Source organism: Manis pentadactyla, chromosome 2, assembly GCF_030020395.1.
Source record: "Manis pentadactyla isolate mManPen7 chromosome 2, mManPen7.hap1, whole genome shotgun sequence".
In the NCBI taxonomy this organism is placed as follows: Eukaryota; Metazoa; Chordata; class Mammalia; order Pholidota; family Manidae; genus Manis; species Manis pentadactyla.
In genome coordinates this window covers 228,106,031-228,118,400 of record NC_080020.1, presented here as the reverse complement: position 1 = coordinate 228,118,400, position 12,370 = coordinate 228,106,031, and the positions used below count along the sequence as shown (strand labels likewise).

Here is a 12,370-nt window from a genome sequence, read left to right as displayed (position 1 = left end):
CAATGCCACCCATTCTACGGGGGAGGGAGGCAGGCGAAGGAGCCTGAGGTCACACAGGGGTCGAGGCTGGAGCGAGGATGAGCGGCTGCCTGACACAAATCCCGCGCTCAGCACCTGGCCGGGTGCTTTCCACGGCCCAGGCCGACTGCCCCGGCTCCAACGCAGCCTGGAAGACGGCCCCTGCCACGGCCTCCGGGGCGGGGTGAGGCTGAGGGGCCCGGCTCCTGGGGGCACGGACGTGCACGGGTCGGTGGGAGCCGGCGAGCCACGGGGGTGCAGATGGGGCCTCAGAAGGTCACAGGCAGCACTGTTACAGTGTTCCCTGTCCCCTCGACTCGGGGACAGCCCACATTCTCATAGTCATCCATCCTGTGAGCCAGGAAGCCACAGCATCCGGCTGGAAGGGATCCCGGCACCGACAGACGTTGCCAGGCTAATCACCTGTGAATACTGGTTCAGTTGAAGTACTGATATCCCTCCACACCAGCTGGTAAATGGCTGTCCCCAACCCCCATCCTCCCCTATGCCACCTCTCACCTCCACACACCTGCACAGCGGGCGGCCTCCAGTCCTTTCCAATCTGCAGGTGCTCCTGCGGGGCCTGTTGGTAAACATTTTGAGTATCACCCCTGCCCTGATCGTCTGTTAACTGAGGGCTCTTTGTGGGGCACCTGTTCTCCCAGGCCTGCTGCTGAGTGCCCTCGTGGACACCTTTTCTGGACATTACACTCATTTTCATAGTGCCTCAAACCTTCAAGACGCCTGGCTTCTTTCCTGCAGCCCAGGGTAACTGAAGGAGAGGTAACAACGGGGGATTCGAGACCAATTGAAGGATGCAAAGCTACAGGCTGCCCCCTGCTGCCCTAAATGTGCATTGCGACCATCCCCGGTTGGACTTCCACTTTCTGCTAAAATGCATTCAGCTGTCTGTTAGTGGGAAGTTGCAGAATAAAGAAAATAAAGATGATGCCCAGAATTTCTTCCAATTCTTAAAATGCCCCCAACTTCCAGGAATCCAGAGCCTTCATAACATAAACTACTGAGCTTATATTTTGAATAGTCAAAGTAAAACTCTTTACGTGGGATGCTTTTCCTCCATAAATAATATTTTAAGAAGAGACCAGGAATGGCAGTCAGCAAACTTCTGATCCTGGCACCACATTTCCTGCCCATGTAATCACTGAGGGTCATGATTTTCCTGAGCCCCCAGGTCTGCACCCAAATCCAGATGTGATCAGCCTTCCCTCGCAAGGCTGTCATATTTCAAAGAGAGATAAACGCAAGTGAGCACGCTCTCAAAGCTAACGCGCTATGCAAGTACTATTTTAAATGTAATTTTCTATCAGGGAATATTTAAATTATTTCCCAGAGCCTAGATTGGTATTGGAAATGCAGAGTGCCTAGTTGCTGAAGATTATCAAGGACGCTCCTGGGGAAAATGGGGAGAAGTCGGGCGTTAGCTGAGTCACACAGGGTGAGAGAGTTAATGCAGCAGGACTGAGGCTGCTGTGCTGAGGCGGGCCTGCTCTGACACTGGCCCTTCCTTCACTGGTGTCTGGGAACTTAGATTTTGGGGGGCTTCCCTCACCTCCCTGCTCAGAACGGCTCTCTGTGCCGCAGCTGTTGGTGCTGCAGCATTGCTCCCACTGAGCGCTGCTTTCCTGCAGGAGTCTGGGCTCTGGGGCTGTGCTGTGCAGAAGGGGCCTGCAGAAGCAGCTCCCCTACTGCCAGAAGCCCTGGGCACCGAGTCTTAAAGGAGCCTCTCTGGCCTTCACATGAGTTTGTCACAACTCATTGCTGGGGAGTCAGCTCATCCTGTGTGACTCCCCAGGAAGAGGGCTCTGGAAGCAGGTGCCTGGCTTCCTCTGCACCTCCCCTCGCATGCCTATTCCCTTTGCTGGTTTTGCTTTGCTTCCTTTTGCCATAATAAACCATAGCCATGAGCATCACCATAGGCAGTCCTGCAAGGTCTCCTCGTGAATCATCGACCTGGAGGTGGTCTCGGAGACCCTCCTACACCACACAGCAACCAGTTCTGGCCAGACTGGTAAAGCTGACGTGCTTGAGCTTTGCTGGAATCAACACTCCTGATGAAAAACCCAACGGAAAGAAACAGAGGTTCAAAGACATCCATCACAGCTAATGGTAAATCTGAAAAAAAAAAGCACATAAAACTCAGGCTAGGATGGAGGACAAGGGGAGGAGTTTTAGCCCTAGGTAAATTACCTTTAACGCTGCTGTTTTAATAAACCAGGGAACTTTTTAGGGATTTGGTGGGAGCAGCTGGAAAGGTGTGAACGGCGGCCCTGAACCCTTCCCTTGACTTACACCTTTATGAGGCCTTCAAGGTGTGTGCCCAGTGGGAAGACGGGCTTGGTGTCAAGCCAAAACTTTTACCCAAGAAAGGGAGGTTTAGGGGAGAAGGGGGACACCTAAAATTTGCAGACAAATATTTCCCCCCTGGAGTCCCTGCCTTCCCAGAGCCCCACCTCTTCCTGAACCCCTTCTGTGCCCTCTCCTCTCCTGATCATTTCTGTTCCTTCTTGACGCTTGCTCAGCTCCTTAAGCTGGCTCCGTGGGCTCCTCCCACCTTTCTGACTCCTCTGCCCTGCCCTGCAGTGGGCAGCTCCAGCTAAGGACCCCTCCTTTGCCAGCAGAGGCTGAAGGAAGTGGCCGTGGCCCTGGGGCAGCAAGGCCCAATCTGCCCCACCCCCAATTGCTACTCCCACCTGGCCTAGTGGGGCCGCACCTGTTACTGCCCGCAGGACCCTAGCTATAAAGTTCTACCAGAACTTACTTAAGGTCCTTATTGGAGTTGAGAAAAAACCACTAAAAATACAGCTCCAGAAACCCCCCACGTCCAGGGATTTTTGTCCTCTCCTGGAAAACTGTATATAAAGTTACTTCTCAAGATGCGGGGTGTGGAAGGGGCAATGACTTGCTCCAGGAGCCCTAGCAAGTCACTGGCAGAGGAGGGACGGGAACCCGGGGATCTGATTGCCCCCTGGGGTGTGTGGGGGCTCCTCCCAGCCTGGCACTTAGTCAGACCCCCTTTCCCTCCAGAGTGAATCTAGATGTGTTTCTAGATGTAACTGGGAAGAGAATGTGTTCAACCCAGACTGGCAGGTGAAATCTTTTCCTCCTCAACATTTATTTTGAACATTTTCAAATAATAGAAAAGTTGAAAGAATGGTACAGCGAACACCCATATGCCCATAGCTAGACTCTACAATTAGCGTTCTATTATATTTGTCACATAAACTAAGTTAAATTTTAATTTTTAAAAACCAACCCCCATGGAAATATTTAGCCTCTGCAAACATCAGGCATGAGGTCATCCCGGACGCCCTGCTGGCCTTGTTGGCCCTGTTCACTGTGTCTGGAGCCTGTGGCTAGGGGACTGCGGGGGGGATCTGGGCAAACTGCATGGCTGTTCCAGGCTGTCCCAAGCACCACAGTCTGCAGTCAGCCTTATAGGTGGCCTCCCACACAGCAGGCGCTGCCCTCTGTAAATGCACCCGTGGGGCCCCTTCCAGAGGCTGGAGTAGGTCAGAGCTGCCACTCCCCCTGCACAGCAGAGGCCCATCCTGGCTGTGCTGAGGACACAGTACCTGGGAGGGAACGGGCCCCAGGGGTGCCTCACAGTTCATCTCTACTAGGCAGACTTCAAGGTCACTGAATGCCAGCCTGTCTCCTCCCAGCTCAGGGGGCAGAACAGAGGAGAGAGGAGAGGCCAAGCTCTGGCCCCACTTTGAGACTGGTTGTCCCAGGAGGCCACACTCAGCCCCCCTCAGGCAAGTGCTGGTGGCTCTTTGGGGCCCCGTGCCTCTCACCTGGTCTCCTCCAGCCCAGTGCTCTGCCTGAGCCGGGTGTGGACTCCACCACCTCCTTTCACCTGGCCCATGGCAGTGGCCACCTGCCAGCTCTTGTCATTTCCAGATGCTTCTTTGCCCTGCAACACCCTGTGGCTTCAGGCCAGCAGTGTCAGCCCACTGTGTGCAGACTCCCCCGTGCAGCTCAGTGCAGCCCTGTGGCCTCGCCTCCCCTCCCCGTCCCTGCCTCTCACCCCAGCTTCACCCCCTCAGATACGGAGCTCTCTCTTGCACCCCGGCTTTTCCTCCTGGCAGACCCTTTTCACCTGTGAAGTCCCAGCTCCGTGGGACCCCTTTCACAAAAGCAGGATCGAGAGGAGGCACCCAGGCGGGAGCACGATGCCAGCTCTGGTGCGTTGGCTGAGCTGGTCCCCAGGGGTGAACCCCGGGCGCCTCGTGCCTGCCTGTGTAGCACGGTTTTGTCTGCCCTTGACTGTGTGTCTATTTCCCAGCTCTGCAGAGAGGGAAACACCATGCCCAGCTGGACCAGCCCACAGAAAAGTTTCATGGAAAGAACCAGAATCTTCCAACACATACCAGGCACAATGAGAAGCCGAGGGACCCAGAAACATGGAGTGTGGGGGGCAGAAGCCATGAGGGGTGTCAGAGGAGGTCAGTTGAGAGAGGCCTGGGGTCACAGAGCGAACTTAGGCTGCCGAGTCAGAGCCAAGACTGGACTGAAGGCCCAGAACGGAACCCCTGCCCTCAGGGTCATGACCTCAAAGCCAGGCCTCAGTCCTGTAATTAAACTTGCTTGGTGAGGGCCTCAATTTCCTCATCTGTCCAATGGGGTTGGAAATCCCTACCTTGAATGATTGGGAGGGGTCAGCAAGATAAAGATGACGCTTTGTGAACCCTCTGTGCAGATAGAACAGGTATTGACATTAATAGGACGGTACCACTCATTTCCCAGAGCCCAGCACACGCTCAGAACCTCTTCCATGATCGGCAGAGACACTGGAGCCACATGCCGCTGTCTGCTCTGGAGTCACAAAGCACCTTCCCACCCACTTCTCAGGTGAGCCTCACAGAATCCTTGAGGGGGCAGAACAGGATTATTGCCCCTGCACAGGCCTGGAAAGGGCAGGGGTAGCCCCCAGCACGTGGCAGTCTGGGAGGCTGGGCCCAAACCCCCTGGCCCATCAAGGAGCCCTGGTCTTTTCTTGCTGCCACAGAAGTCAGAACTTGGGTCCCTCCCTCCCCCATGCTGTTTGGAGGCCTCCAGCAGGGGCATCACGAGGCAGACCTGGGGGGCAGCTGAGCTGGGCATGGCTCAGCTCAGGGGCGCACTCTCCCTGACCCTGGGGTTTAGATAACACACACGCACACATACATGCACACACATGGCCCGCCCCTTCCTGGGCACACTTGGGAGCTGCCCATCGCCAGGGCAACAGTCAACACAGACAGAAGCTCCAAACAGAGCTGGGCTCAAATGCTCTCCTCAGCCTGCAGGGCCCCAGTGCCTGTCGGCCACTCTGGGCTCAGGGTCCAGAGGCGCAGTGAGGGGGACCCCAAAAGGCTGTCTTGGGGTCAGGAGGGGAGAGGACGTCCCAGGAGTGGTCCGCGCTCGGGCAGGAGCCTTTGTCTCCCTCTCTGTCTTACACGCACACTTGCACGCATGGGAAGCCACCCCACCCCTGGGCTCCAGAGAACCAAGCCAGCTGGACACCAACTGCCTTCAGACAGGCTGCCAGCCTCAGTCTCCTCCACTGCCCGGGGTCACCCTGTGGCGGGCAGGGCCCTCGCTGGCGGTCGCCAGGGCCCCCGAGCCCTGGAAACACAGCGGGATCAGCTGTGGGGAGAACTGCTGGAGGCCGAGAGGCGCAGCCAGCGGCGCTGGTGAGTGCCCCCCGCAACCTGCCCAGCCCCGCCCTGGTCACCTCTGCCCCCCGCAACCTGCCCAGCCAGCCCCTCCTGGCCCAGGCCTAGGAAGCATCTGGGGAAGAGAGGTGGGTGAGAGGGAGCCAGTTAGGCAAAGGGAGCAGTGCCCCTGGGCGCGGGGCAGAGGCCAGGGCCCAGGAGGGAGCCCAGCCGTGGGCACACGGGGGCCTGGAGGGCAGGGGAGGTAGGCAAGGGCCGGGTAAGGGGGCCAGTGCAGCCCCATCTCTTCACTAGGGGTCCCATCAGCCCTTCGGCATCACCTCTACGGCTGGAGGTCCAGGCGAGCCTGCAGGGCCGGCAGCAGTCTGGGGAGAGACGCTGGCCTCTGACCCGGGAAAGGACATCCCTTCACACTTCCATTCCAAAGGAGGGCGGAAGGGAGGTGGGTGCCTGCCTTCTGCAGGGAGCTGCTCACCAGGGCCTCTGAGGAGACGACATTCCAACTGAGACCTAAAATAGGGGCCAAGAAAGTTTGGTGTGTTTTTTACAAAAAACAAAACAAAGACAGTCCATGTGTCTGAGGCCATCAGTGAGGAGACAGGAGCCGCAGGAAGAAAAGTGGGGGGGAACCAACGGCCCACGTGCTTGTAGGAGTCTGGCTGGCTTTCCAAATGTCATGAGAGGCCATCAGGGTTCACATCCGTGCGATGGGCTTTAGCCAGAGATCCGTGGAAGAATTCCTGGAATGTTTGGCGGTACAATTTGAAGAACTGCTGAAGGACGGGAGTGTGAGAGTGTGCGTAGCTTGTGTGTGGGGCGTGGGGGGTTGTTGGGGTATGTGGGTGGTGTGGGGGGGATTGTGTTTTGGGGTGTTTACAAAGATAGGGAATCTGGTGTAGGGAAACTGAACAGCATCTGAGTATTTCTGAGAAAGCCCTGAGAACTGGTGAGGCTGAGCAGAGGTGGTCAGGGGTGAGGACGGGGGTGAGGGCGGAGAGCTCTCCAGCCTGGATAATTCATGGGAGGAGCCGCTATGGGGTGAAAAGATGCTGAGATCTGGTTGAGTTTACAATGCCTGAACTGCATCCAGATGGATGCACGCTGCTACATCCTCTGGTATAAGAGTTTCCACCCTTGGGAAAAGCAGTGATTATTGAAATGTTTGTTCATTTTATAGGACACACCATGAATACTTAGCTGATATGTGGCACCTGTTTCACTTAATAGTTTTGGTGCCTCCGCGATGGGCTAAGGGCACCAGTGGCCTTGACTCATTTGCTTGATGTAGTGAAAGTACTTTGAATAAGCGTCACAGGAAGATCTTAGGCTGCCAACACGTCTTCCTTTCCAGGGCCGAGAACTGGAGTTTCCTGAAAGACTACGACCCCACGGTAAGGCAAAGCCCGCTCCTGCCCCGCACGTCGTGCGGACATTCTTGCTTACTCAGCAAATACACGTCCTGGACATGCTCTGCTGGGTGCTGGGATGGGGAGAGGCAAGAAAATGCCTTCTTGTTCCAAGAAATTCAGGGTCTGTTGGGGAAGAAAATACTTATGGGGAGCACTTAGAAATTAAGCTTTCCCCATGTTTCGTGAATTTATTAAGATGAAACACCTGGAAATGACGGGCATCTGCTGGTGAAAATTTCCCCCAGTGTGAGGATGTCAGCAGGGTGTAGCAGTGTGTCATGTGCCCATATGCAGAATGGGTCCAGGTGAACATACTTTGTGAACTAATTCCCTGCCTCTAAAGTCACCACCTCCAATCCCATCCTCCACACTGCTACCAGAGTAATTTTCCTGAACTGCAAAACTGAGCCTATCTCTCTCCTGCTTAAAAGCCTTCAATAAATGTGCATTCTTCAGGGTGCCTCATATCGCTTCTATGACCTGACCCTGCCTGCCTCCCCACCCTCCTTGCTCACCCCACACTGACATACATGCTCTCTTTTATCCATGTCTTTGTGCCTGATGTTCCCATGTCTGAAATGCTCTTCCCACCTTGTCAGCCTGATGGACTCCTATTCATCCTTCAAGACCCTGCTCAAAGACCTTCATCTGAGAAGTCTCCTCTTCTTGAGCAAATGTGACCAGGTCACTCTGCTCTTTACTCACCTGCAAACCTAAACCTTTCCTCTGACATAGCAAGTAGTAGTGCAGCGATCAATTTCCCCAGGCTCTGGGCTCCTCAAGGAAAGGACAGAGATGGTTTCCTTACTGCAGCCCACTCCCAGCATGCTGCACCCCTCAATCAGTATTGAACACTCAGTTCATGTTGGATGAACGAGAAAATAGGAGAATGGGTCTGGCTGTAGGAAGAATGGTCGGAGAACCAACCTGGAAAATGAACAGGGTACCAAGTCCGCCTAGGCAGTAGCCATACTGATGTGGACCTTTTGAGGTTTAGGGAAGGTTTAACGTCTGCGTCCTGGCCTTGTGGGCTTGCTGTCTGCCCTGGAATAGAAAATTTAGTTCACGGGACCTGAAATCCTACACTGAGCTCCTGGGGCGGCCGTCAGCCCACACAGGGTGCCCCTGCCAAGGGCTCTGTGTCAGCAATCTGACGCTGAGACCTGCATCGCACCCAGTGGGGCCACGTTGGCACGGACTTTCCCAGGTGAAAGCCAGGATCCTATTACTTAACTGGTTCTGCCTCTCCTGTTTGACACAGGGCAGCGCAGGAACCCTGAACAAGGGCAGGGAGGGCTCATCAGATTATTCTCAGTTCACACATTCACTCACTCCTCCTCAGTCACAGCCGTCACCGGACAGCACGCACACGAGTGTTCGCAGCAGCCCTCCTCATGAGCCCCCAAACCGGAAACAAAGCCAAATGCCATCCACGGCCAAACAGATGAACACTATGGCATATTCATGCGGGCCACACAATGGATGCTGGGTGGCAAAGAGAGTGAACGAGCCACAAGCACACAGGGAAGCTGGGCGAATCATGCACACGTGTTCCTGACAGAAAGGAGCCAGACAAGGACCCGGTGCCATCGGGATGAAGTTCAAAACTAGATGAAACTCGCTGCTGGTGTTAGAGGCCAAGGCTGGTGGCCTTGGGGTGGAGACGGGTTAATGAGGCGAGGGCTCCTGCCCTGTTTCCTGGTCCGGGCGCCGCTGAGCAGGTGGCTCCCCCAGGGGGGAGGTCTGTTGAGCTGCTCAGGTGTGACTGACGGGCCAGAAACCAGACCCTACGGCTGTTCCCCCGTGTGCCCCTCTGAGGCAGCACCCTAGATCCTGGGGACAGAGAGCAGAACAAGGCTCCGGCCCTGCCCTCCTCGGGCACGGGAGGTCAGGCACCAAGGTCAGCGGGAGGGGACGCACCCGGGGGAGGATCCCCAGGCCAGGAGGACGGCCTGCCTCCCCTCCAGCACCCAGGGCCCAGCTCCTCACTGGGCGCGGTCCCCAGTGAGGGCCCTGGTGTGCAGGCCTCCCTGGGTCCACGCGGCCGGTGACGGAGCTGTGCCCCCTCCTCAGGGCCGCAGGAAGGAGCCCGTGCAGCTGCCAGAGTACGTGTCCCTCTTCTCTGACACGGTCCCCAATTCCACGAACCAACTCGTGGGCAGCCGGCTGGACACGGCCCTGGGGAAAACCCTCATTGACATGGACTTCTTCTTCGTGGAAGGAGTCCGGAAGAGGAAGCTGGAGGAGGAGCTGCAGCCCGTGTAGACGGCGCGGCGGCCGGCTGCCCAGGTGGGTGCGGGAGAGGAGTGGGGCCCCCACTTGTCAGCAGGCTCACCGTCCCCAAGCCCCGCACAGCCTTTGCGAGGCTCCACTGGCGCACCTGCACCCATGGAATTTGGGGAACTCCCCCCAGGTGGTGGGATAGCCCCATGGTGGGGGCACCCTCTGGGGGCCCCAGGAGAGGGAGCCCTGCATGTGTCAGGAACACTGACGATGCGGTTCAAACCCTGCTCCTGACTCTGAGCAGCTGTGCACCCTTGGGCAGGTTGTTCAGACCCTTTGTGCTTCCATTTCCCCATCTGCAATGTGGTGCATTGCTGCTCTAACAAATGACCACAGAGGGAGGCTTCAAACATCTGTGTGTTATCTGAACAGGTCCTGAGGCCAGAAAGCCAAAGGAGGTCTCACTGAAGTCCAGGTGTTGGCAGGACAGTGTTCCTTGCTGGAGACCGGAGGAATCTGGTCCTCATCTTCTCCAGCTTTGAGAGGCGGCCCACATTCCTCGGGCCCCCGGGCCCCTTCATCTTCCAGGACAGCATGAAGGCATCTCCCTCCTCCATCTTTAAAGGACCCTTGTGATTGAGGACACTGGCCCACCCTGGCTGTCCAGGATCATCTCTCCACCTCACAGTCCTTTACTTAATCACGTCTGCGAAGTCCTGTTGCATGTAAGGTCACACATCACACATGCAGGTCCCGGGGATTCGGTCACAGATGTCTCTGCCTGCCATGCAGAGGGATAATAATTGCACCGATTATGTACGGTTGTTCTGAGGATCAAAGGAGCTACCATGTGTAATCGTTTAGAGCCGTGCCTGGGACTCAGAATGAGGACGTGTTTGCAGAGGACGCCGCTCTCTCAGGAGGGAGATCCCCACCCTGATGCAGGTACCCAGGGCAGGCGTGGGTCCCCCGGCAGAGGCGCCGAGGGGCTCTGCTCTCCCATCAGTGTCTGCATCTCTCGCGCTCCCTGTGTGATGGTCAGGGTGGTCAGCGATAGGCTGGGGCCGAGCAGGGAGGAGCCTGTCTCTAAGGAACCTGTGATCTGTTTCTGTCCCACGTCCTCTGTGCGGCGAGTGGACAGGGAGGTTTTGGGGCCTGGGCTCTGGCGGCAGCAGGGCACCTGGCATCTACGTGACACCTACGTGGGCAGTGCTGGCAGGGACTGGCAGGAAAGGGACGCGTGCTAAGTGTTGGTCTCCTTCCCCACCCCAAGGGTCATGCTGGTAGCTCATAAAACTTTATGGAGGACAGTCTGGCCCTTGTTGCCAAGCAAAAATGGCAAAGAAAGCTTCTTTCCTGTTTGCTGGTTAAAAAACAATGGGTCACTTCTCTTCTTCCTGGGCACAGAGCTAGGCTGGGTTTCCCCTGTGATGTAGGCACAGGTGGGTGACCAGGCTGCGGCCAGCGGACCAGGAGCAGAGCAGCGCTCCCCACCCCCAGGCCCGGCCACGAGACTCCTGTCCTCTTCTCTCCACCAGCTGGAGCAGCGAGAGGACTTGCAGGGCGAGGGGGAACGGAGCACACAGGGGGAGCAGTCAGGGACCAAAGGGGGTCCCAACTGAGACGGTGGAGCTGAGTTGTCCACAAGCCACACCAGCGCTGATGGGGGCCCGAGACAGACACTGCTGGGTTGAGGGAATCAACCAAAGCTGAAGCAGCCACCTGCATTTCTGGCACAAAGCGTGTGCGGGCAGGGACAGTGCGTCCACACGGCACCAGTGACAGCAGAGGCTCCGAGTGCACACAAGCCTGAAGTACGAAGTGTAGTCAGCGCTGAGCTGGGTCCTTGGTGGGACCCCAGCTGCAGCCTCCTGAAGAGACAGGAAATGGCCCTGGGGACTGGCTGCTTTTTCTGACACTTGCTTAGGTTTTATTCTGCTTTTTAACTAAGCTTATATCATCGTGATGCATATAAACTCCTTTAATCCTCTCAGGAACCTTAGAGATGGGTATTATCATGCCCCACAGTTGAAGTAACTGAGGCACAGAGAGGTTAAATCACTTGCCCGATGTCACACAGCTGGTAAGTGGAAAAGCTGCTTACTTCCAGAGACTATATGGCTCCTGAGATTATGCTCAAATGTTATGCTTTCTTGGACACCCCCCCAATCCTCAGAAAATTGGGTCCCAAATATTTAACAAATTACAGGGTTTTTCTGCTTAGAGAATCTGTGTCCTCGGGAAAGGGGAAACCGGTTTTCCCCATCTCCTGGATCCACCCCCACCAAGAGTAGGTCATCGTGTTATTTCCTCCCAACAGAGCCCGCCTGAGGTCCCTGCTAACCCTGGGCCCCTGCCTTGTGTGACGGATCAAACCGGGCCTGCTTGTGACCCAGCTGGGTAGAGGCGAGGGCACGCACAGTGGGCCACAGACCTTCACACCTGCATCTGGAGGCAGTGGCGCTCTTCTTCAGAGTCTAAGTTGGAAGCTTGGCTCCCTGTCCCTCCTGAGATCGTGTGCCTGGGCCAAAGTCAGTGGTCAGTACAGCCAGGGTCAACGTCACATCTCGGCAGCATCACAGGACGGCTTACCCTTGGACTGGGTTGGTACAAAGACATCTGCTGATGGCTCCTTAAAGACTCGATCTGTGTTTTTGACATGAGCGTGGCCCATTTTATTTTTACCCCAAGAAAAATACGTTATCTCCATTTGAGTGGGAGGGGGAAGCAGGAGGTATGCTGGGCTCCCAGGGAGTGGGAGCGGTCAAGGCCAAACGTGGGTGCAGGAGGCCAAGCCCAAGCAGCCTGGAGGGAATCACCCAGAGTTCCGAGGCAGCCCGCACCTCTGCCACGCTCCCCGCAGCCTTGGTCCTCGCTGCCGGCTCTTGGCCCTGAGGCTGGACACCCCCTCTCCCCCAGGCCCAGTGCTCTCCAGCAATTCCGTCTCCTTTCCGGCTGCTCCTGAGCACCGGGCGTCGGAGTGACAGAGCTCTCAGAGCTGACGGGAGTGCGACAGGAAACCAGGGCTGAGCCAGCGCCAAC

The 12,370-nt window shown here is 56.5% G+C and overlaps 1 protein-coding gene across 2 annotated transcripts; it reads left to right on the top strand.

Annotated features, from left to right (window-relative positions):
* The first annotated feature begins 799 nt into the window (after window positions 1-799).
* C2H2orf50 (chromosome 2 C2orf50 homolog) lies at window positions 800-10,861 on the top strand. 2 transcript variants are annotated; one of them, XM_057497446.1, is made up of 5 exons: window positions 800-2,145; window positions 4,325-5,714; window positions 7,048-7,087; window positions 9,179-9,394; window positions 9,761-10,861. In XM_057497446.1, the coding sequence occupies exons 2-4, from the start codon at window positions 5,206-5,208 to the stop codon at window positions 9,368-9,370; spliced, it is 741 nt and encodes a 246-aa protein (XP_057353429.1). In that variant the 5' UTR covers window positions 800-2,145; window positions 4,325-5,205; the 3' UTR covers window positions 9,371-9,394; window positions 9,761-10,861. The 2 variants fall into 2 exon arrangements, with proteins under 2 accessions (XP_057353429.1, XP_036737729.2); XM_036881834.2 differs by lacking the exon at window positions 800-2,145 and having other exon boundaries at window positions 4,106-5,714.
* Window positions 10,862-12,370: the final 1,509 nt, after the last annotated feature.

Coding starts and splice junctions, on each gene's coding strand:
- C2H2orf50 (XM_057497446.1), top strand. CDS start 5,206: ATGCACACACATGGCCCGCCCCTTCCTGGGCACACTTGGGAGCTGCCC. Junction 5,715..7,047: donor AGGCGCAGCCAGCGGCGCTG/GTGAGTGCCCCC, acceptor CTTCCTTTCCAG/GGCCGAGAACTGGAGTTTCC. Junction 7,088..9,178: donor TGAAAGACTACGACCCCACG/GTAAGGCAAAGC, acceptor CCCCCTCCTCAG/GGCCGCAGGAAGGAGCCCGT.